The sequence below is a fragment of the Quercus suber genome, unplaced genomic scaffold, assembly GCF_002906115.3.
Source record: "Quercus suber isolate HL8 unplaced genomic scaffold, Cork oak 2.0 scaffold_952, whole genome shotgun sequence".
NCBI classification, from domain to species: Eukaryota; Viridiplantae; Streptophyta; class Magnoliopsida; order Fagales; family Fagaceae; genus Quercus; species Quercus suber.
Genome location: NW_027070372.1, coordinates 154941 through 177366, shown reverse-complemented (window position 1 = coordinate 177366; position 22426 = coordinate 154941). Strand labels below are relative to the sequence as shown.

Here is a 22426-nt window from a genome sequence, read left to right as displayed (position 1 = left end):
AGCCCTTAAAATTGGTTTAGCTAATTAGGCAACTTGAAAAGAGTTAGACAAATAAGTGACCAATCACACATAATACAAAAAACCAACGGTTGGTGGCGACTCCTAAAATAAAAATATGAAAAAGGAACTTACACACACACTTCAGCCTAAAAATACATACACACTAAGAGTCATGTTGCTAAGGACTTAATGTGTGATAAACCAAAAGAAATAGGGCAAAAGTCCTAACCCAACTTTCTTTCTCTTTTTTGGGGTGTCCACATATCTCTTTGTTAAAAATATTAGAAAGTTAACTAGTTGAGTTACAAAACTCTTAACGGCACATATATATATATATATATATATATACTTATATAAAGCCAATGGATTAGTCACTGTAAATCATTTTGCAGACATATTCCATGGTTTATGGTACCAACTTATCAACAGTAAGTCGGTAATGTGTTTTAAATAATTAAGAAAAAATTATCTTTTGCATATAATAATAATAATAATAATAATAATAATTCATTCATCACAAAAATTATGCATCATTGTATCTAATATGCCCATCGAAAGCTATGAAAATACATTATAATACATCACTTGAATTTAACTGAAAATAGTGAGAAACATGAAATAATTAAGTATATAAGAAGTCTTTAAATACAAATGTATTATTATATAATTTGTCATATTTGCATAGACAGAGCTCCTTACCACAAAGTTTTTGTTTAGTATAACTACCTAACCAAGGCAGCAATATCTGATTGAAGCTCCATAGAGTATATTTCATTGGCCTCAGTTGCCATTGTCTGGCTACTTCTGTGAGCCATCTCCAGCGCCAAACATTCCTTTAGTTCTACCAATACTTGACTCATATCTGGCCTTTGGATTGCAGCTGATGGTATGCATGACATGGCTATCTCCACAGCTTTCCAGGCAGAATTGGTGTAGAATTGTCCATGTAATCTTGAATCAACTATGCTTTATATAGTAAATAATTACTCAAATGCTATTGTATGTATTATTTCTAGCTATGTGGTAAATGTCCCTCACATGCTATTTATGTATTTATCTCACATGCTTTGATTGTAAATATTCATTGATGTGAATATTCACATGATATATTATAAGTAAATAAGTACCCACATGTGTGTGTCTATATATATATATATATATAGTTTATGTAAAACCTTTTTTCAAAAATCAAAATGCCAAGTATTTTATTTCTTCACTAAAAGGATAATGCTTGAATTAAATTAAGATGGGGTACTATCCTTTGGATAGGCGGTGTAGGGTGCCTAACACATTCTCCACATGTAACTGAACTTCCGAGTCCAAGATCTTTAGTTCGAGACTTTTAATTTACCTTAATTAATAAACCCTTAAAATTGGTTTAGCTAATTAGGCAACTTGAAAAGAGTTAGACAAATAAGTGACCAATCACACATAATACAAAAATAAAAATATGAAAAATGAACTTACACACACACTTCACCCTAAAAATACATACACACTAAGAGTCATGTTGCTAAGGATTCAATGTGTGATAAACCAAAAGAAATAGAGCAAAAGTCCTAACCCAACTTTCTTTCTCTTTTTTGGGGTGTCCACATATGTCTTCGTTAAAAATATTAGAAAGTGTTAACTAGTTGAGTTACAAAACTCTTAACGGCACACACACACACACACACATATATATATATATATATACTTATATAAAGCCAATGGATTAGTCACTGTAAATCATTTTGCAGACATATTCCATGGTTAATGGTACCAACTTATCAACGGTAAGTCGGTAATGTGTTTTAAATAATTAAGAAAAAAATTATCTTTTGCATATAATAATAATAATAATAATTCATTCATCACAAAAATTATGCATCATTGTATCTAATATGCCCATCAAAAGCTATGAAAATACATTATAATACATCACTTGAATTTAACTGAAAAATAGTGAGAAACATGAAATAATTAAGTATATAAGAAGTCTTTAAATACAAATGTATTATTATATAATTTTTCATATTTGCATAGATGGAGCTCCTTACCACAAAGTTTTTGTTTAGTATAACTACCTAACCAAGGCAGCAATATCTGATTGAAGCTCCATAGAGTATATTTCATTGGCCTCAATTGCCATTGTCTGGCTACTTCCATTAGCCATCTCCAGCGCCAAACATTCCTTTAGTTCTACCAATACTTGACTCATATCTGGCCTTTGGATTGCAGCTGATGGTATGCATGACATGGCTATCTCCACAGCTTTCCAGGCAGAATTGGTATAGAATTGTCCATGTAATCTTGAATCAACTATGCTTCCAATATCCCCACTTTCAATCATAGGATAAACCCAATCAAGTATGTGAGTGCTTTCTTCACGTTTTCTCATTATTGCAGGACGACCGGTGATTAGCTCAAATAGAACAATACCAAAACTATAAACATCACTTTTTTTATTTAATTTTCCCAATGCTCGAGACCTGTATGTAAAACACAAGTGATTTTTGTTGTGGTTAAAGACAGAACAATCAAATACAGCAAATGGTTCCTATGCAAAGATGTTGATAGGCTGCGAAATCAAATAACTAGTTGAATAAAAATAGTGGTTAAAGGAGTACTTGGAGAATCTTAATGATGCTAAGGAGACTTTGTGGTGGAACGAGGAAGTTCAAATAATATATATATATATATAGAGAGAGAGAGAGAGAGAGAGAGGCCTACGTAGATGTAAAGACACTGTACTTATTTAAATTATGAAGAGGCAAAGAAGGGAGGAAAAAGTAGCCCAAGATGCCATATTTAAGGCTTACAATGAATTATATAGTAGTTGGTAACAAAGGATCGTTGAAAGAGTATCTTTGAACTCGCAAAGACAAGTAGAAAGGAAAACAAGAGAATTAAATTGTTCCAAGTGTATTTAAGATAAAGATCAACGAGTGTAAATAAATGAAGAGGAGATCATAAAGTTATTTCGAAACATTTTATTATTGGGAGCCATTAAACAAATTGAATTGAGTAAATCAATTGAGGATAAAACTGTAGGTTTGTTTAAGAATTAGGTGGTCAGGGTAAATGGTGCATTGAGGATCGGGTGGAAATAGGAAAGACAGGTGATATAGTTTTAGTAGATGAAATTAGATGTGTAATCATTGCTAAGTTATAAATTTGGAGGGGTGATTTAGAGTCTAAAAGGTCTAGATTAAGAAGGAATAAACACAATACATGGGAGTGTAAGTTTTGCAAAAGTAGAAGCAATCATGAAGATGTTGTAAAATTTTATAATCAAAAGATACCAAAGAATGAATACTTTGAATATATTTGATCAATAATTCATAAAGATTGAGAGTTCGAAGAATCTATGAATCATAAGATAAGAGTAAGGTAGATAAAGTGAAAAAGTATATAAGAAGTATTGTGTGTTTGTAGAATACCTATTAAGTTAACTAAAAAATTAGAATTGTTATTGAACCAACTATTCTATGGTATTGAATGTTTGGTCCTTAAAAAGTAACATGTTCATAAAATGAGTATAGTTGAAATGAGAATGTTAAGGTAAATAAGTGAAAATCAAAAGAAGAAATATAATACAAAATAAAGAAATATTTTCAAAGATAGGGGTGACTCTTATTGATTAAAAGATAAGAGCGAGAGTTGTTTGAATTGGTTTGTTCATGTGTATGGGAGAGCAATTAATGAGGGGAAAATGGGCATTCGCCCCTAATTTAGGAACTATGCATCAAAATGCCCTTATTTTGAAACTATTTAGCAAAATGTTCCTGTTTTTTAAACTAAATTTTAACAAAATCAAATTACAGGTAGAACTCGACATTAGCAATGTAGAGTTCTGTGCATATTTTATCACTTAAAACTTTTTGAAAATTTAAGTGAAACTCGACATTGCTAATGTCCAGTTCCACTCAAAAATATACATAGAACTCGATTTTGAGGAAATTGAGTTTTACACAGAACTCAATTTTGTTAAAATCGAGTTTAAAAAACCGGGACATTTTGCTAAAATAATTTCAAAACGGGGGCATTTTGTTGCATAGTTTGTAAATTATGGGCAAATGTCCATTTTCCCCCAATGACCAATAATTAATGATTTGATTCAAGAGAGAATTAATAAAAGGAACTAGAAGAAGACTTTAAATAACATTGGTAGAGATATTTAAAAAATGACAGTTTGGATGCAAACTAGTTTGGAGGAATTCCTCCAAATTGGGTAGGTGGTACCATAAGAAGGAGACAAGTGTTCTAGTCAAGACTAGATTAAGTGAACTAACAACTCCTAAAATGCTAACAATGTTAAACTTCCCCCAAACCCTTATTATTTTATTATTTTTGTGTCTTGGTAACTAAAATAAAGAAAAGTGGGTGCTTTTAAAAAATGAGAGAAATAATAAAATAAATAATTAATTAATATCATATCATATTATTTTAATGAAATAAAATAAAGCATAGAATTGGAAATCTAACGTGGATGTTTTAAAAAGTGATTAATTAAAATGCGAAAAATGGGATCTTATCCTGAGCCTTACTTAATAGCTGAGGGATTTCATAGACCTTTAGAAAATTCCAATTGGTGAAGAAAACAAAAACAAGGTGCAGGTCGTGGTCAAAGGCTCAAAATTCTAATATGGAGACCTTATTGTAAAATCACACAATATCATGAACTTTGCATCCTAAATTAAGAATTAAAAATTTAACATATCTTTTAAGTAGAGTTTGTAGTGTGCCTTTGTGTTAGAACTCATTTCTTTCTCCTTTGTGTGTGTGTTTGTTTCTTAAAAAAAAAAAAAATTACATTCTTTTCAAACATACCATTTGAAAAGTTTTGACTCTTCCCTTAAATTTGGCTGCAAGTCCTATAAGACAAAGGGTAAAGCGCTTATTACTAATAGCCAAGAGTTAGGTTCTCCACAAATTTTTTTTTTTTAAAGAAAAAAAAAAGAGGGAAGTACTTTTCGCCCAAAAATAAAGAATGGCATTACTCAATTTTGAAGTTTAAGGAGAGATTAAAACTGCACCATAATTAAGTGGGGAAAGTATAGTTAACCCTATTTTTTTTTGCCAATTTGTGCATCAAGGATAAAAGATATAAGTAGTGGAACATTTCAACATAATAAGGTTTATTGTGTTGCTAAATCTATTAGAAATTACATACACATCACCTGAAGCTAAATATATTTTAATTTTTCGAATGCATAAAAAATGGGCTTGTAGGTGTGGTCTTTGCTCCTGTGCCACTAAAACCCCCACATTGCATTATGGCATGAAACCACCTCAATACTAATGGGTCTTGCCTAAATATATTCTAACTATGGATAAAAAGTATATAAAATGCATAAAGTCATCACACTTACTCAGGATCGAGATACCCTAGTGTACCAGCAAGACCAGTGGACACATGAGAGTCATTTTCAGTTGCAAAAGCCCTAGACAACCCAAAATCAGCTATCTTTGCTTGCATGTTTTCATTTAATAAGATGTTGGGGGTCTTCAAATCTCTATGGATTATAGGTGGCTTGCAACCATTATGTAGATACTCCAACCCTGCAACTTCACCAATAAGCAATTAGTATGCAAACAAAGAAATAGATGCTATGGAGAAATAATGATGTGATTGATCTATTTCTAACCGTGTGCAGCATCCACTGCAATTTGAAGTCTCTGATTCCAATTCAAGAAATTTGTATTGGTCACTGCAGCCAAAATGTATTAACTTGTCTTCAATTGCAGTTATTATGGAAGATAATATGGTTTTGCAATCACACTAGAATAGAAATAATAATTCTGAAATGATCAAATATTTAGTTGAGAGTTAGTTTTCCAAGTGTATTCCCTGCAACCTTTCACTTTTAGTAATGTTAAGAAGATAACATTTTCTTATAATTTTATTTTTCCACAATTGTTAATATGGCTTGTTGTGGTTGGAGTAATATTACTTTTACCTAGGACAACTACTGCCATCCCTTTTAATATGCATCCATATTAGTAGTTTTTTATTGCATCAACTTGTATTCAGACTTACTGTTGCTTTTATTTCATTCCCTGTTCTTCATCCCACCTCCCCCCCTCCACCCTTTTTGTAACTAGTCTTATGTCTCAAATTAGTGTATCATGGAAAGATCTTCTAGTCCCTCGATGAATTTTCAACCTTTTCAAACTCCTTTCCCACAAAAAAGGGGGAAAAATGCAGTATGGAGTGCGGACACTAGTTACAGGAATTGGTTAGATATGCTTTCTTGGTGGACATTACCAATTACAAATTGTAGTTATGAAACAACCTTGCCCTAGACTAATATGCTTTTAGCTTAATAAGTTCACAAATGCTGAGTCATAAATGAATCACCATGAATACAATAGTATTATTTATACCTGATAAATGTTGTTGTAGGTTGCCATTAACCATGTACTCATAAATGAGCGCTTTGTTTTCACCGTCATCACAATACCCAACGAGAGAGACTAAGTTTCTATGATGAACTATCATTAAAAGTTGTGCCTGCATTTTAAAAAGTTGTCATTAAAAAAAAAAAAAAAAACAGTTGTGTCTTTCTTTCCCCATAAAAAATTTTAAAATTATTTCATAAATCAAACCCTAGAAAATTTGTTAACATTTCCTTGTAGTTTCATGTTTCATGCTATCATATTTCCAATACAATTTTGAAATTTTCATTATTTTCAAATAATGAAAGAGAATATAGCACTCTTAATCATGATCTAACCTCTGCTCGAAATTCCTTATAACCTTGCTTTGATGATGGAGAAAGCAACTTAACAGCAACTTGAGTTTCATCATTCAAGATGCCCAGGTATACTTTTCCAAAACCTCCTTCTCCAATAATGGTCTTAAAGTTATTAGTTATTCTCACAACCTCAGAGTAGTTATATTGTAGACTCTTCAATTTGAAGTTGGATTTTGTAGTCATATCTACTGTAAATGAAATGATCACATGTAATACACAAAAAAAAGTGAGAGTAATTTTTGTTCCCTTAATCATGAATTACTTAAACTTATAAAAATAAATATCAAAACCCACAAATTTCTACTCACTGCCACCCACAAATATCATAGTCTAACCATCACAAGCAACATTGTCGCCATAGATTTCTACTACAAATTTAAATTGAGAATTATTGCTAGAACAACTACTAAGTGACCAAAATGACCTAAGCCAAAACTCCTTGAAAAAAATCTAAGCATACTTTCTCTATACTCAACAAAGTTTCCACTACTAGAAAATAAGTTTATACACCAAAAAAAAAATCATTGCAATAACATCAGAGTAATTGCAATAGTTGATATAAGATATTGCAATAAAATTTGAGACAATAGGTTTGTGCAACAAAAAATTCCATTACATTAAACTCTAAATATTTTAATGACAACTTTAATACAATAATATATATGTTATGCAATTAATAGATAATTGTTTCATATTTGTTGTAGTAATAGATAGTAAAATCATTTATATTAAGTTATTGCAATGATAACTTCGTTGTAATAAACAATCATTTTGACTTTTTTGTTGCAATAAAGTACAAAAAAATTGATATCAAGTTATTACAATGATTTCTTCTTTTTAAATTATTGCAACAAATTTTCCTAATGCAGTATGGTATTAAAGCTTCCATTGAAATTGAAATTGAAAATTATAATTTATTATTACAGCTGCTTTTTTTTTATACAATAATTTATCATTTTTAAGTTACTATTGCAACTTTTAACTTCTATGAACTGTATATTGTAAATTTGTAATAACAATTATAAAAAAAGGAAGACTTACCTTGTCCTTTCCTTTTATAGATAGTTCGGGCACAAAAAAAGAACAGGAGAACTAAAACTATTGCAGATGTTACAACTATTGTCACAACAAAAAGCTCCTTTTTCTGTTTCTTCTCCTTTTTCTGTTTCTTCTCAAGACTTGCATATTCGAAACATGCCATGACAATTCAATTTATAAAAGATATAAGAGATTAAAATTATATACATATATATGGGACTTGAAATTAGAACAACAAAAATGTAAAGAAAAATGAAATAAATAGCATGAAAAACTAACCTCAAGATCATTGATCCATTCTTAGACTTCTGTATAAGAGCCTCTGGAATAGAATCATCAAGCTCATTTCCACTTAAATTACTGCTTGCAAATATAGTGTAAAATAAAATTGCATTTCCTATTTGCAAGTAATACCCAAGTGATAAGTTCCATGAGATTTTCAGGGTGCCTCATGGACAAAAAATAGAATATTCTAACCAAAGGTTGGACATAGCTTTAGTTCAATAACTTACAGAGTCTTCAAATTTGGCAATTGTGCTAAAAATTGTGGTATGTTCCCAGTCAATTCATTGTAAGATAGATCCCTAAAATTGACCAAAGAAAAAAAAATAAATGTAAACATTTAACAATAACTTTGGGTAAAGAGTAAAGATATCCATGAATTTTAAGTTAAACTATTTGCTCTTGTCACTAATTAGTGATGACAACCTCACATTGAATATTATAGTGCTTGCATAAAGCTTAAAACATTTCTCTACAACAACAATACTTTTAATTGCATGTCTTGCATATAAATTTAAAAGTTTGTCCTCCACAATATCAACCACATTTACTATGGATTTTTAGAGAGAATCCATTAAGACTATTCATATACATGTTAAGATATCACTTGAACCCAAAAACGTTGGAATAGAAAACATATATCTCACTTTTTGTGTTTTGCACTTTATATTCCACCAATCATGATATGTTATATGATTGATTTTGTTTTTTTCTATTTTAAAAATAAGTGGTTTATAAGGAAAGATAAATAAATACATAACAAGCTGTGATTGGTAGAGTATGAGGAAAGTTAAACTTTTGCACACTCACATCAAACTCGAATACTAAAATAATATCCCATTCCATTTTTTTACTTACAAGTAAAGCAGTGCTGTGAGGTTGGAGAGTGAAATCGGTATCTCCCCTGTTAATTGGCTTGAGCTTAAGTTCCTGCTTGTAATTTATTGAAGAAGAAAGAGTTGATGCCATTGTTGCAAAATCAAACAAACACACACATTCACACACAAAACAAAGCAATAATGAATGTTTTTGAGTATCACAACAGAAACTATTTCATCTAAAAATTTTCCTTAAGAGCTTGTTCTCAGTTAAATTTCAAATCCAAGCATTGTAATTTATAAAAAAACTAAATTGTTAATTAGTAATTACACCTTATAGGTTTGAGATCATTCTGATTTTACCCCCTAATGTTAATACTTTAATCCTCCCATTAATGACTATTGCTAAGATGGCCACCTCAACTTAAAACGACTAGCGTTAGGGTTATAGAACATGTCATTTGATTACATTACAATAATAATCTCTCTTTTATGTCTTTTAATTATTTATTAGTAAAAAAATAGTTTTTTTTTTTTATTGTTTTTGATTTTTAAGTTCTTTTTCTTCTTCTTCGGTTGCCTTTATTCAGTAATTTCTTGCAGATTCAAACACCATTATCGACATTGAAAGGCTCAACTATAACCCCCTCTTAGTCACAGGCACGGTACCTTGTATATAGCCACGACACCTCAATTGGTTTTATCTCAAAATTAAAGCCACATGACAACCAACATGAAACACTACAAAACACACCACTAATATCACTACCCCATCTCTGTTGGGGATATTACACAAAGTAATAATGGAAGAACAAGGTTAATACAAAAGACAAACATAAAATAGATAACTTGGAGGCACAATATCATTTTTCTTAGACAATATTTGCCCCCACACTATTGTTGCTAAAGGGTTATCGCAAATTTGTTCCCAGGATACAACCAAGATGTTGGGTTCTACAAATAGCAATTTTGGAGAATGAATATTAAGTTATATTTCATCAAAAGGAACGTATGGAGAGTCAAAATGTTTCATAAAACCATTCACTAGACTTGAAACCTCTTCAACCTTTTTGAACAATCACCAGAAAAATTATGCAGAAAATCCTATTTTACAACTTTCAATCGATTGAGTGCTCTTTTCTATCGATCAAACAGGAATCGAACACTAATCATGGCTTGATCGATCGAAAATGTTGAATTTCATATTTTCACTTAGAAAATTCTAAAACTTGAATTTTCACTTTATGAAACCATATTATCCAAACTCAAACATCATTAACAACCTATCAATGTATATACCTATATATACAACAATCTCAACCCCATTTTTGATACCAAAGCAGCTAAACAAGCATAAAACCGCTACCCTAATCAAGAGTCTTCGATATTAGTCTAAGATTTCCATTTTCTTTTTTCCAATATATTTTTCTGACCGCAACTAAACGAGACATTAAGAAAATCATAAAAAAATAAATAAACTCATGCCAAACAACAAACAAGTACACTGGCCTTACAAAGTTAGTAATCAAATTAAGATATGGTCGCTAAGGTAGTAGGGTTGAAAGAACTAGCGATCACAAATGATCGCTAAGGTTAAAAAAACTGGTGGTTGGAGATGGCCACTAGCTAGGGTTGAAAAGATCAATGATTTGAGGTTTTAAAAAAGGATGTGAGAGAAAAAGATAACCTAAGTCACAAATCTCTGATCTCAAACGAAAAGATCCTAAACCCAGATAAAGATATCAAGGCTGATGATGCACAAAAATTGTCAATAAGTTGGTCGTCCACACGTGCGCCAATCGAAGTACCTAAAGAACAATAAGAAACAAAGGACTACAAAGAGCACCGGTGAGGAGGTCTAATGCTTATATAGTGATGTAGAGCTGATCTAGATCCCTTGATCGCAAGGTTTTTCCTTGTAGGGAAGATTTAGAGTTAAGGCTCCAAGATCTTGGGCTTTTCTTCCCATATAGGGAAGATACGAGTGCGGAGTTTTGTCTTTGGGTTTGGCGCATAAGTTCTTTCCATATAGGGATATATGAGTGGGGAATACACAAAGGCTTGTGGGGCCTAGTGGTTCACTAATCGGCCTGGGCCACCTCAACCCATCGGTATGCTGCCCCATTCGTCGGGTGTAGGCTACTTTCATCTCGTTGGTACACCTTCTCATCCGTTAGTCTGTGAACTAGAAAACGCCAATGTGTACGTCAGCTACATATGTGGGTGCTCGACAGGACCCTCCAAAGGGGTGCTACCCGACGGGTCTTTGGCCCATGTCCATTTGGAAGACTTGATCATCCTGGTGGGCAATATTGACGAATATTATTTTTTGTACAAAAATACCCTTATTAGAAGTTAAGTTTCAAAAATTAGAGATAGAGTGCAATCAATTTGAAGATCAGTTTCGAGTTTGGCCTCCCCAATTTAAACATCCATGCAAGAGAGAGAGAGATATATTTGATTTTATTCTTTTTAATCTTTTTTTATTTATTTAATGAACTGTATTTTCAAGTGATGCAACACATTTTAAATGGACCAAATTGACTGCTTATTTGGCATTTAGCACCACACATTAATGAGATTTATATGATGCAATTTACCTTCTTTTCTCTCAAATTTTTTTTTTTTTTTGACTTTCTTAACTTTTTAACTTATTTTTAATATTTTAATTTAATGGTTGAACGAAAGTTATATTTTTCAACTCTCAATCTCATTCATTGATTACAATTGCATCACGCACAGTACCCTAGTTATTAAACCTGATCTCAATCCTCATAACGAATACAACTGCAAGGCTCAAATCAAAATATCCTATAAAGTTAGTGGTTAGAGTCAAACTTTCTTTTTAAGGATAAAATATTATTTGAGTCCCTCTTTATCAATATAGTTTTTTTTCCCCCTAAACTTTCTAATATCATTTTCAATAGTTTAGGAACAAAAATAGATATGAAAAATGAAAAAAAAAAAAAAAAATTCAATAGTTTAGGGTTGAAAAGAAAACTTTTGATAAAGTTTAAGAACAAAAAGTAAATCATTTTTGATTGTTAAAGGACAAAAAAAAAATGAAATTTTTAATAGTTTATGGACAAAAGACAAAAATTTTAAAGTTTAAGAATAAAAAAAAAAAATTCTACTAAAGTTTAAGAATCAAAATAGCATTTTATCTTTTTAAATTTTAATAGGCAAAATCAATAATTGAAAACTTTAATAGTGCAATTTTCATTTCAGTAACATGCAAAACATTTGGGTTCATCCAATTCCATTAGATATTTAGATTGAAACCAACGCTCATAGTTTACAAATCATTTGAAATGTGATCAATTCCATCTTGTTATCTTGTATGGCGCATCTTTAAAACTACTAGCAGTTTTGTGATGGTCCAGCTATTCTAAATTTCTAATGGATTCGTACTCGATATTTATTCTTAAAAAAATAAATATATTTATTTTGATATATAGAAAACAAACATATCCATTGAACTTCCATTGGTTCACATGTGTTGAAAATGCACTCACAGTGAAATGATCCTGGGAGTATCATCTGAACTGCAATTCAAACCACTCCATGAATAATTATTGGGGGAACATGGGTCTCCTTGCCAGTCGTCTCTAGAGATTCTTGAAGTTTGCTTAATGTCCACGATAGCAGTCACTGTTGTTTACAAAAAAATGTTACTTAAGATAATAATCATTCAAAAGAAACTGAAAGGAGGGATAAGAAATTTAGAATACTTGTTATACAATATGAAAGCAGCAAAGGAATAAAAATAATAATCCAAGATTGTCAAAAGCATCTTTTCTTCTGAAATTCTCTCGGTGTAGCACAACCGCATATAAAGTGACCTAGAGGGGTGCCATTGGCTTTTTAAGGAAAATGCTAAAGCCACAAACTTTTTTACAAAATTGTTGATGTCCTAAATGATTATTGGTAAGTAAAAATGTGATATTACATGATGGGTCTATATAAGAACCAATAATAATTTGTCACATCAACAATTTATAAAAATGTTGTAAAATATTTTGTGTTTATAGCAATTTTCTCGCTTTTTAAATACGGCAAAGATTTGGTCTAATACTCTAGTGCACTGGATTTGTTGAGATGATATGTGTTCACTTTTAGTCACTGGTTGCCATCACAATGGATCCAACACTTGAGATACTATACCTAAGCTAAGTCCTTTTAATTAACCTGTACGCACATTACTTACTTTTATACTAAAAATAGGTTTTTCATACAAGATTCCCCTTAAGATTTTTTTTATTTTTTATTTTTTAAAACACTGTCATTTATTTATAAGAGCAAGATGTCCTAGTGTTTCTTATTGAAATATTCAAGAGTTCAAATCTCTCTTCTCCAAGAATCAATTTATTTTTTATATTTTAAGTTCAAATCTCTCTTCTCCAACTATCATACTATTATTATTATTATTTTTTTTTTTAAAGGAAAAGCAAGATCTCACTTCATGTTTTTTAAATCTTTCTAAACAAAACTACATACACAATTTTCACAACGAAATTGACAACGGTTAGGTTATATTGATTTTCATTTGGGCTCACTACATAAGCCTCTTTATTGTCTACGAAAGCCAGTCAAATTAAAGCATCATATATAGTTAATCATTATTTTAAACTAGTGTATAATATATGCATATGCATGATACAATTAAAAAAAATTACAATTACACATATATATGGATTCAAATTACTCTCTATCTCTCTCTTTTATTTTTTTAATTTTAATTTATTTTGAATATACACATGAGTTTACTCTTTTTTATTGAGTTTTTGATGATTTATTTATATTAGACCCTTCGTCTTTTGTGCCTCATTAATTCATTTAGAACAAATTTCAAAAAAAAAAAAAATTTAAATAGGACACGTGGCACAAATTAGACAACAAATAGAATCCAATTTAAAACCTAATTGAATTTTCTCTTAGTTTTATCTATTAATATATATATATATATATATATATAAAGAGAGAGAGAGAGAGGATAAAAAATCAAAATGATTCCGCCAAACTCTAAAAACGGTACTAAAGATTTGTGTTTGTTAGTTCTAATAGGAATCAATGACAACTTAATAACTTAAAAGCTATGAAATGTATTGTGAAAAATATTTTCTATGAAATATTGCTCAACCAATAAAAGGATTTAAAAATAAATAAAAATAGAAAACCTACTACGCTAACATTAGACTCAATGTTACCACTATTATAGCAGCAAAGAGAATAATGAGATATAAAATAAAATGCTATAATTTCTACAAATTTTATAACATAACATGATAGAGCAATGAATATGATTGGTGAAAATGAAATTCAAAATCATAACAAATGGATTTTTTTTTTTTTCTTTTTATGATTAATAACACATAACTTGCAAAGGTAATGTTATAAAATTTGTAATATCTCTTTAAAATAAAAGAACATACCATCTCTTGAGTCGGTTGCATTGAATTGATAGAAGGGAGAGATTACACCATAAATCTCAAAGGCGTTGAGGATGGGGGGAAGGTCGGACCCCGTTGTTGCATTAATAGAAAAACTAAAATCGCCTTCGCTGAATGTTTGATTGAGACATATGGAAAGCGGCTTTAAATGGTCAAGTATTATAGGTTCTGAGATATACTTTCCCCCATTCACATCAATAATAAATTCTCTTTTCATTCCTTGCGTAAGTTTTGCAATTTCAGCAAAGTGAAAGCAAACATAACGTCTCAAGGCATCTACAGAAGGGCCGTCCTCAAAACGTAAGGCATGGTAACCACTTGGTGGCTGGACGGCAGTTCTCAACACTTCTGGCGGTGGTTTATAGCTATCGTTGCTGCCCTGCATGTCAATTGCAGAGGAAGTGTTGGTCGGAACCCAGTTTGATAACGTTCTAACAGAATACCAGAGTCGATCATAAACATCGCTCTTGTACCTAGGATAGGAAAAAGGCCATTGTAGCATTAAAAAATATTAGAAACTGCAATAGTATAAGTACAAATGTTCAATCACTTCATAATTAAGTAATTAGGACATTGATTTTCTAATCGTAATTGGAACAATTAAAAAATATTTAAGTTTTTATTATGAAATTCAAATGTTGAACTACATTATATTATGCTCTGTAATAATAAAGCTCCATTTTCAACTGTAGTTTTTGTTATTTTTAATTCTTGTGGATACAATTTTTTTTATTATTATAAAAAATCAAATATAAAAAATAAAGATTCATGTGCTTATCAAGGATCAAGGTATGCTTATAAGGGTCAAGGCAAGCTAAGAGCAAATAACATGTGTTCACTAAATTGATATTTAATTCAATTAATTAAGAAATTATTACAACATAAAACAATACATAATTGATAATGACGCCTAATTATAAAGTCATCTTGCTAAGGAAAAAAAAAACACCTAAACAATCCATTAGGTGTAGTTAGATAGTACAATAATTCTCAAACTCAAAAATCGAAGTCTCACACTTTTAATTTTGAATACTAAATAAGCGAACAACCAAAGTGTCAGACAATATACAAGTCAACAACAACAACAACAACAACAACAAAATAGTGTCATACATACATAGTTATAATGGAGGAAATGGGCTTTTGCCCCTTTTTTTAAAAAAATATCCAGCAAAATGCCTCATATTTGAAACTATTTAGGAAAATGCCTCAGTTTTGAAACTCGATTTTCAATTTAAAACTCGATTTTTGAACAATCGAGTTATAGCGAACTAAAAAATTTAAAAATAAAATTTCTGGAACTTGAGTTCATCCCTGAACTCTAGTACTTTACATGGAACTCAAGTTCCCAAAAAAAAAAAAAAATTAAGTCCACATTCGCTATAACTCGATGTTCTAAAAATTGAGTTATACTTTTGAAACTCGATTTTTAAAAAAATCGAGTTTTAAAACAGCGGCATTTCCCTAATTAGTTTTAGACATTGAGCATTTTACTAGATATTTTAAAAAGAAAGGACAAAAGCTAATTTTCTCCTAGTTATAATGCATAAACCAATTTGTTTTTAAGTAGACATCTTTCTAGTTCACCTACAAATAAAACCATTTCCACACCCTATTAAGTGTCAACTTACGATTAGATTTGAGCACTTTTATGAGGGTCTACCATAAGCACTTGAGCATGTTATGTCAACTGTCAAATGATGCATCAACCATGAGTTAGCACTTAAGTAGGATGTTGATTAGTGTGAGTATGGGTGTGTCCAATAATTTTTTTTAAGTAATTTTTTTTCTTTATTAAAATAAAAATGGATTTTTTTTTTTGTTTTAAATTTGGAATAAAACTCACAAATATTAATATAGGATTAAAATAAATAAATAAAATTCTAGGGACCCTGTCTACTATAAACAGAGAAAAAAAAAAAGATTTAAAGAAAAAAAAAAGAAAAAAAGAAATTATAGCTGATTCACCTGACAAACACCTTGTCAGTTGTGGAGCCCATGTCATATCGCCAGCCATTTTGTAGCACCCCAGAGTCAAATGGATAAAGGGACTTGTCCAAAGGACGTAACTCCAAAGCCGAAATGAAAGGTATTCCAGATCCCGTGTTTATCAAACAGACATATATGATGTCAGACGTTGGAACATAAATCATAGTAGGACGACTTGTAGGTTCAACGACTGTGGTCCAATAATTAACCCCAACATATACGTCGAACTTGGGAACTTCATTCTTGTTGTCATAGTTTCCATAATGGAAGAAAGCTCTGATGAGATAATTGCTTCTTTTACCTTGTTCAGGTTTGAGGGTGTAACAATTCTTTGTTCCTTGGGGAAAGCTTCTCACATTAATTAATAGCCGCCCGTAAACAGTATTTGAAGAGTCGTGTTCAGAGGATACGACATTATTTGTCCCAGTGTCCGCAAAACCTGTATCTGACTTGTAAGATATACCAGTGTCTTCATCCAAGTAATCGTAGGTTGACCCACAATCAATGCTTATGAATCCTAGAAATTTTATGCCGAAGAAGAGAGATATATAAATTTATACATACCAATCAATATGATAAATTCATGTAGAATTTAGTTCGAAATTCAACATAATTAAAAACAGATAAAATAAATGAAAAAGAGTGGTCCAAACTAAGTACCTTTTTCTTAATTTGAAATATTATCATAGTTTTATAACTATTAAGAATTTTGTGGTTCCCATAAAAGAAAAAATTGTGGTAGTTTAAATGAAATCCTGTTCTAAACTATAGACTGCAGCTAATAGCCCTTCTCTTAAAACCAAACATGAATTTGTGAGTGATATTATTTGGTTGTCCAAAATTCTTGTAGTTTAACTAGTTTGTACTTTCTACCATTTTTAATAAAAATATCTAGAGTTAAAATCATTCCTCTCCCAACTATCTTTGTATATATTTCAAAAAATAAAAATAAAAAATAAAAAGTCTCCATTGCCCTATTTCTTTTTATTATTATTATTATTATTATTATATATAAAAGGTTTTACATACCAATCAATATGATAAATTCATGTAGAATTTAGTTCGAAATTCAACATAATTAAAAACAGATAAAATAAATGAAAAAGAGTGGTCCAAACTAAGTACCTTTTTCTTAATTTGAAATATTATCATAGTTTTATAACTATTAAGAATTTTGTGGTTCCCATAAAAGAAAAAATTGTGGTAGTTTAAATGAAATCCTGTTCTAAACTATAGACTGCAGCTAATAGCCCTTCTCTTAAAACCAAACATGAATTTGTGAGTGATATTATTTGGTTGTCCAAAATTCTTGTAGTTTAACTAGTTTGTACTTTCTACCATTTTTAATAAAAATATCTAGAGTTAAAATCATTCCTCTCCCAACTATCTTTGTATATATTTCAAAAAATAAAAATAAAAAATAAAAAGTCTCCATTGCCCTATTTCTTTTTATTATTATTATTATTATTATTATATATAAAAGGTTAGTACCCCAGGCATATGGTTGTCAAAAATTATAAATTAGAGTGATATTAAGGATAATACCCTCTTTTTTTTTTAATCAGATACTTCAAATTTTACTATTTAAGTTTTACAAACTAATGTGCTACTAATTACATAAAAGTAATATAAACATTTATTTATTATATTATTTAGTGAAATTGTTATAAATGTAGCATTTCTCTTTTTTAAACCATAGTCAATTTTGGGTTGTGATTTTTATTTTGGAGTATGCTACACTTGTTTTGATAGATAAGAAAAGAAACTTGCATTCCAAATTCATATAGTGTTCATGGTTCGATTAGTGCGGTTATTGGAAAATTTTGTCACCACAGCATAGGAGTCAATTACCCCTTTGTAGGCTCCGATCATGATCATCGGAGGTCAGTTCTCTAGCCTCCATCAATGTGGTTTTTGCTGGATTGGAAGTCAGTTGCACCAAAATCCCAGATTTTGCTACGAGAGAGAGAGAGAGAGAGAGAGAGAGAGAGAGAGACTCTCTCTCTCTCTCTCTCTCTCTCTCTCTCTCTCTCTCTCTCTCTCTCAGAGAGAGAGAGAGAGAGAGATCTAAAAATTTAAGTTCTAAACCCAGAAATCTAATACCATATATTATCCTAAGATCAATCTTAAAATGGTTTAGATCATATGTATTTATAATAATAATAAAATAAAATAAAAAAAAAGGTTAGATTAGGTATATGACTGATTTTTTTTTAATGGTTCATTTAATATTAAACTCTTCGCTTTTTCCAATAAATAATTAACTTGGCACAAAAATTAAAAATCTTAAATTGGAGACATAACGCAAAATTTGACATCAATTGAAATCCAATTCAACCACCACACACTCTTGATGTAGTAGTCACTCTACAAGTATAAGTGTTTAGGGAGTATGGAGGCAAGGGTTAGGATTCAAGTCTTTAGGAGAAAGCTTCACACACATATACATTTAGATTAAATTAAAGTAGAATTTCTACTTTATATAAATAAAAAAAAAAAGAAATAATAAAAAAATAGAATCTAATTGAATTCTTTCACAAACTTTGACTTAAAACACACACACACCTTTGCATGGATTGCTAGAGAAATAAAAGGGAACTTCAAAAAAAATTGCAAAGCAATATTGCGATCATAATTGAAAGCTTCTAATAATAAAACTAATGTATAAACCGTGCATATTCATTATACAATTAAAAACAATTACAATTATACACATATATAAATTCAAATTACACTTGGTGTGAGAGTTACATATTTTTTAAGTCATAAATGAATTATACTCTCTCTCTCTCTCTCTCTCTCTCTCTCTAGTTTTTGATGATTTAATTATGTTAGGTTCTAAAAGTTTAGAATAATTGGCAAACCATGAGCACAAACTTGTGTAGATATAGATTACTAAGTCTATAAGTATGATTAGACAATGCTCAAGGTGCTGCAAGTCAAAATACAAGAACAAGGAAGTTGCAAGTTTAGGAAATTTGAAACATGCCAAGTTCGACTATTCAAGAAGAATGCTCAACCAATCAAGACATAGATTTGCATAATTTAATTAAGGCCTAACAGCCCATTAAGCCCATCAAGTGATTAGAGTTTTAGATCCAATTCACGTAATATTTAAAGGAAACCCTAAGCCACATTTTTTGATGGCTTTGGAGCTTATCTTTTGAGATTTAAATAGTTCTGCGCATTCTCCTTTCAAAGTAAGAACCGAAAATCAATCTACTTACCATTAGAACCTGTAGATTTGAAGTTGCTACATCACTAGTCATCAAGGGTGTTAGACATCTAAACCTTCAAGGGTGGTCTTGGAATCATAGATTGGAGGTCTATGTGGGAGATTCAAAGCATGAACAGGTGGTTCATGTGAGAACAAGATCCAGATCAAGGAAGTGTGTGGAGTTAGAACCCAGTTAGGTAACTGTGTTCGATTTACTACGAATTGATATTCTGAATTGTAAATCTCAATTTGATATAGTGGATTGTTCTCTTGGGATCGTTCCCCCAGGTTTTTACCTTGAAACGAATTGTTTCATTGGTTTTCCTAAGTCATCATATTATTGTGTTATTTACTTTTCCCCTATGCATGATATGATTTATTATTGTTTAACCTAGATTTGAATAATTGACCTAAGTAACAACTTGGCTATTGTATTAGGTTAAACAAACTATGTTTCCATGGGGTCTAAAATTCTAACAATTTCTATAAACTCTTTTCCTTTTACACAACATTAAATCACCTAAAAAAATTTAAAAAAACTTAGATAAGACACATTGGGTAAGATTAAATAACAATTGGAATCCAATTTATAATCTAATTGATATACATAGATAGTAATAATAATAATAATAATAACAATAATAACAAAATAAAAGCTTCTTCCTTCGCAATTGTTATGGCAACAAGTTTTTGTATTTCAAGCAAGCATGTCTAAAAGCTAGTTATTACATACCTGGAACATGATCAACAAGTTTTCTTCCTGCATGTTCATTATTTCCTTCAGCTAGTTTCCTATTGCCAAGAATACCAATCATCAAAACAACGAGAACACATGCTTTCAGAACCCAAATTGATTCTAAGGCATCATCCATGCTGATCTTTATTGGCATATCATGCTCTACTCAGAAGGAAGATACATAAATAGCACTTTAGCGACAATGACATATATGTTACTGACAATCAACTTCTCATCAATTTCAATTGCCTACTTTTATTATGGCGAGAGAGATGGAGATATCCTTGTCCCCGTATTTCCCACTATATTCCTCTCTCTTAAGCACACGATGGAAAAAGAAAAACCCCCCGCGTTGACTGATAAAGCAATACTTTGATTAGTGATTTCGGTGCCGTGAATGTCCCGTTGCTTATGACTTATGAGTCATTGCCCCTATGTTGCCCCAATGAAAACAAGTTAACCAAACATAACCAAGTTATTCTCTTCAAATTCATTGCCCCTATGAATCAACCTTTCCCTTGAGACATGGCTTGGGTCAGGTGTCCTAAATCAATATGACATGGTCACATGTTCTCATCGTATTGGGACACTAAATCTAAGCCTCTTCTAAGAATTGAATAATAAAATTTGGGAAAAGTCTAAAAATGAAACCTTATAGTTTTATGAATTTTATCTTGCATTAAATTTAACCATAGTTTGTGTCACTTTAAAGTTTAAATTGGACACTTCCTAATTCCCATCTCTTATTTACAAAATAAATAAAAAAGAAATGAATAAAACTATTTAGTCCGTTAGTTCTGACATACCTTATTACCCTAAGGTAAGATTCTCCCGCTAATGAAAATCTGCAACCCAAAAAAAAAAAAAAAAATAGGTTCTTATTTGTCATAAACATAAAATATATAAGTATTTTTAAGGACTTTCCTCTTAATATTTAAAAAAAAAAAAAAGTTCTTAGTTAACAAAACGCTATTTTAAATGACTGTCTATTTTTTTGATTAAAAATAACTGTATATTTGTATTATTATTATTATTATTATTATTATATATTTTTTGATGAGTAACTGTATATTTGCATGAGTATTACTTGGTGGAAGACTACATATATCGGTCAATTATAAAGAGGACTTCCAAGTTCCAAGGCAGGACTTTTCCAAAAAAAAAAGTTCCAAGGCAGGAGTCAACTAGCCCAATTTCAAGATCACCGTATCGCAATGTTGAGGATATCCCAAAAGCTGGGGGTTTAGCGTGATTTGGGGACTTTTTGAAGAGTAGGACAAGTTTTCGCTTTCAATTTGTTTCTGCTTTTGATTGCCGTGTCCAAGAGTAGGATAAAAGTCATAAGATGCTAACATCAATTCTTGACTTTAGGCCCCAGGCCCAGAGAGTAAGTTTCAGCCCGACATTTACGCATTGAATTTGAAATTATTGTGGGGGCCCAATGACTTTACCGGGTCATTGGGTCTTCACAATTAGAATCCTCTGCTATTAATCTAACTAGCAAGTTGCCCGTGCGATGCACGGATAATTTTGTAATATTTTATATAAGATGGTTTTGGATAATATTGTGTATATATATTACAAAGAAAAAGGAAACTAAATTAGAATAAAGAAACATATACATTTTAAGGTATTAAAAATTAGTTTAGTAGCTTCATTGCATATTTGTACCCTTCTTAAGTTATGAATTTTTTATTTTTTTTTTAAATCATGAAACCAAAAATAAATGCAAAAGAGTAACGGGACCATGAAAATTAACAAATTTGTGTTGTGTTCACATATTTCATACCATGAAATGAAAGTTTGTCCAACTCTCTGACCGTCTTTCACTTATCGATAGTGCGACATTATGACATGGTTTGGACAAATGTGTATGTATGTGTCTTATAGATGATTTAAAATTGAACAATGGTAGAATATGGTTTCACATTGTGCACTAAATATTCTCTCTACTTATATACCAAAAACAAAAACTATCCAACCAAATTACCCACCCCTAATTTTAAAAAGAAAAAGGAAAAAAAAAAAAACCTCGTAGGGGTTTTGGTGTCTTGATGGTAGTGGATGGCCTGTATAACAAAGGCGGTGACCCCTTAGATTCCTCTTTCTCTCTCTTTCAAATGTTTTGTCAGTCTCAGTTTTTTTTTTTTTTTTTT

The 22426-nt window shown here is 30.7% G+C and overlaps 1 protein-coding gene across 2 annotated transcripts; it reads right to left on the bottom strand.

Annotated features, from left to right (window-relative positions):
- Positions 1-1942: 1942 nt before the first annotated feature.
- On the bottom strand, positions 1943-20583 carry LOC111994284 (probable LRR receptor-like serine/threonine-protein kinase At1g51880). 2 transcript variants are annotated; one of them, XM_065768515.1, is made up of 13 exons: positions 20268-20583; positions 16297-16834; positions 14311-14801; positions 12394-12529; positions 8919-8990; positions 8291-8362; positions 8058-8138; positions 7782-7918; positions 6720-6928; positions 6370-6496; positions 5631-5693; positions 5355-5544; positions 1943-2471 (listed from the first exon to the last, which is right to left on the bottom strand). In XM_065768515.1, the coding sequence occupies exons 1-13, from the start codon at positions 20422-20424 to the stop codon at positions 2063-2065; spliced, it is 2682 nt and encodes an 893-aa protein (XP_065624587.1). In that variant the 5' UTR covers positions 20425-20583; the 3' UTR covers positions 1943-2062. The 2 variants fall into 2 exon arrangements, with proteins under 2 accessions (XP_065624587.1, XP_065624588.1); XM_065768516.1 differs by having other exon boundaries at positions 6720-6925.
- Positions 20584-22426: the final 1843 nt, after the last annotated feature.

Coding starts and splice junctions, on each gene's coding strand:
- LOC111994284 (XM_065768515.1), bottom strand. CDS start 20,424: ATGCCAATAAAGATCAGCATGGATGATGCCTTAGAATCAATTTGGGTT. Junction 6,929..7,781: donor CTATAAAAGGAAAGGACAAG/GTAAGTCTTCCT, acceptor TTTCATTTACAG/TAGATATGACTACAAAATCC. Junction 2,472..5,354: donor CTAGGGTATCTCGATCCTGA/GTAAGTGTGATG, acceptor TTTTACATACAG/GTCTCGAGCATTGGGAAAAT.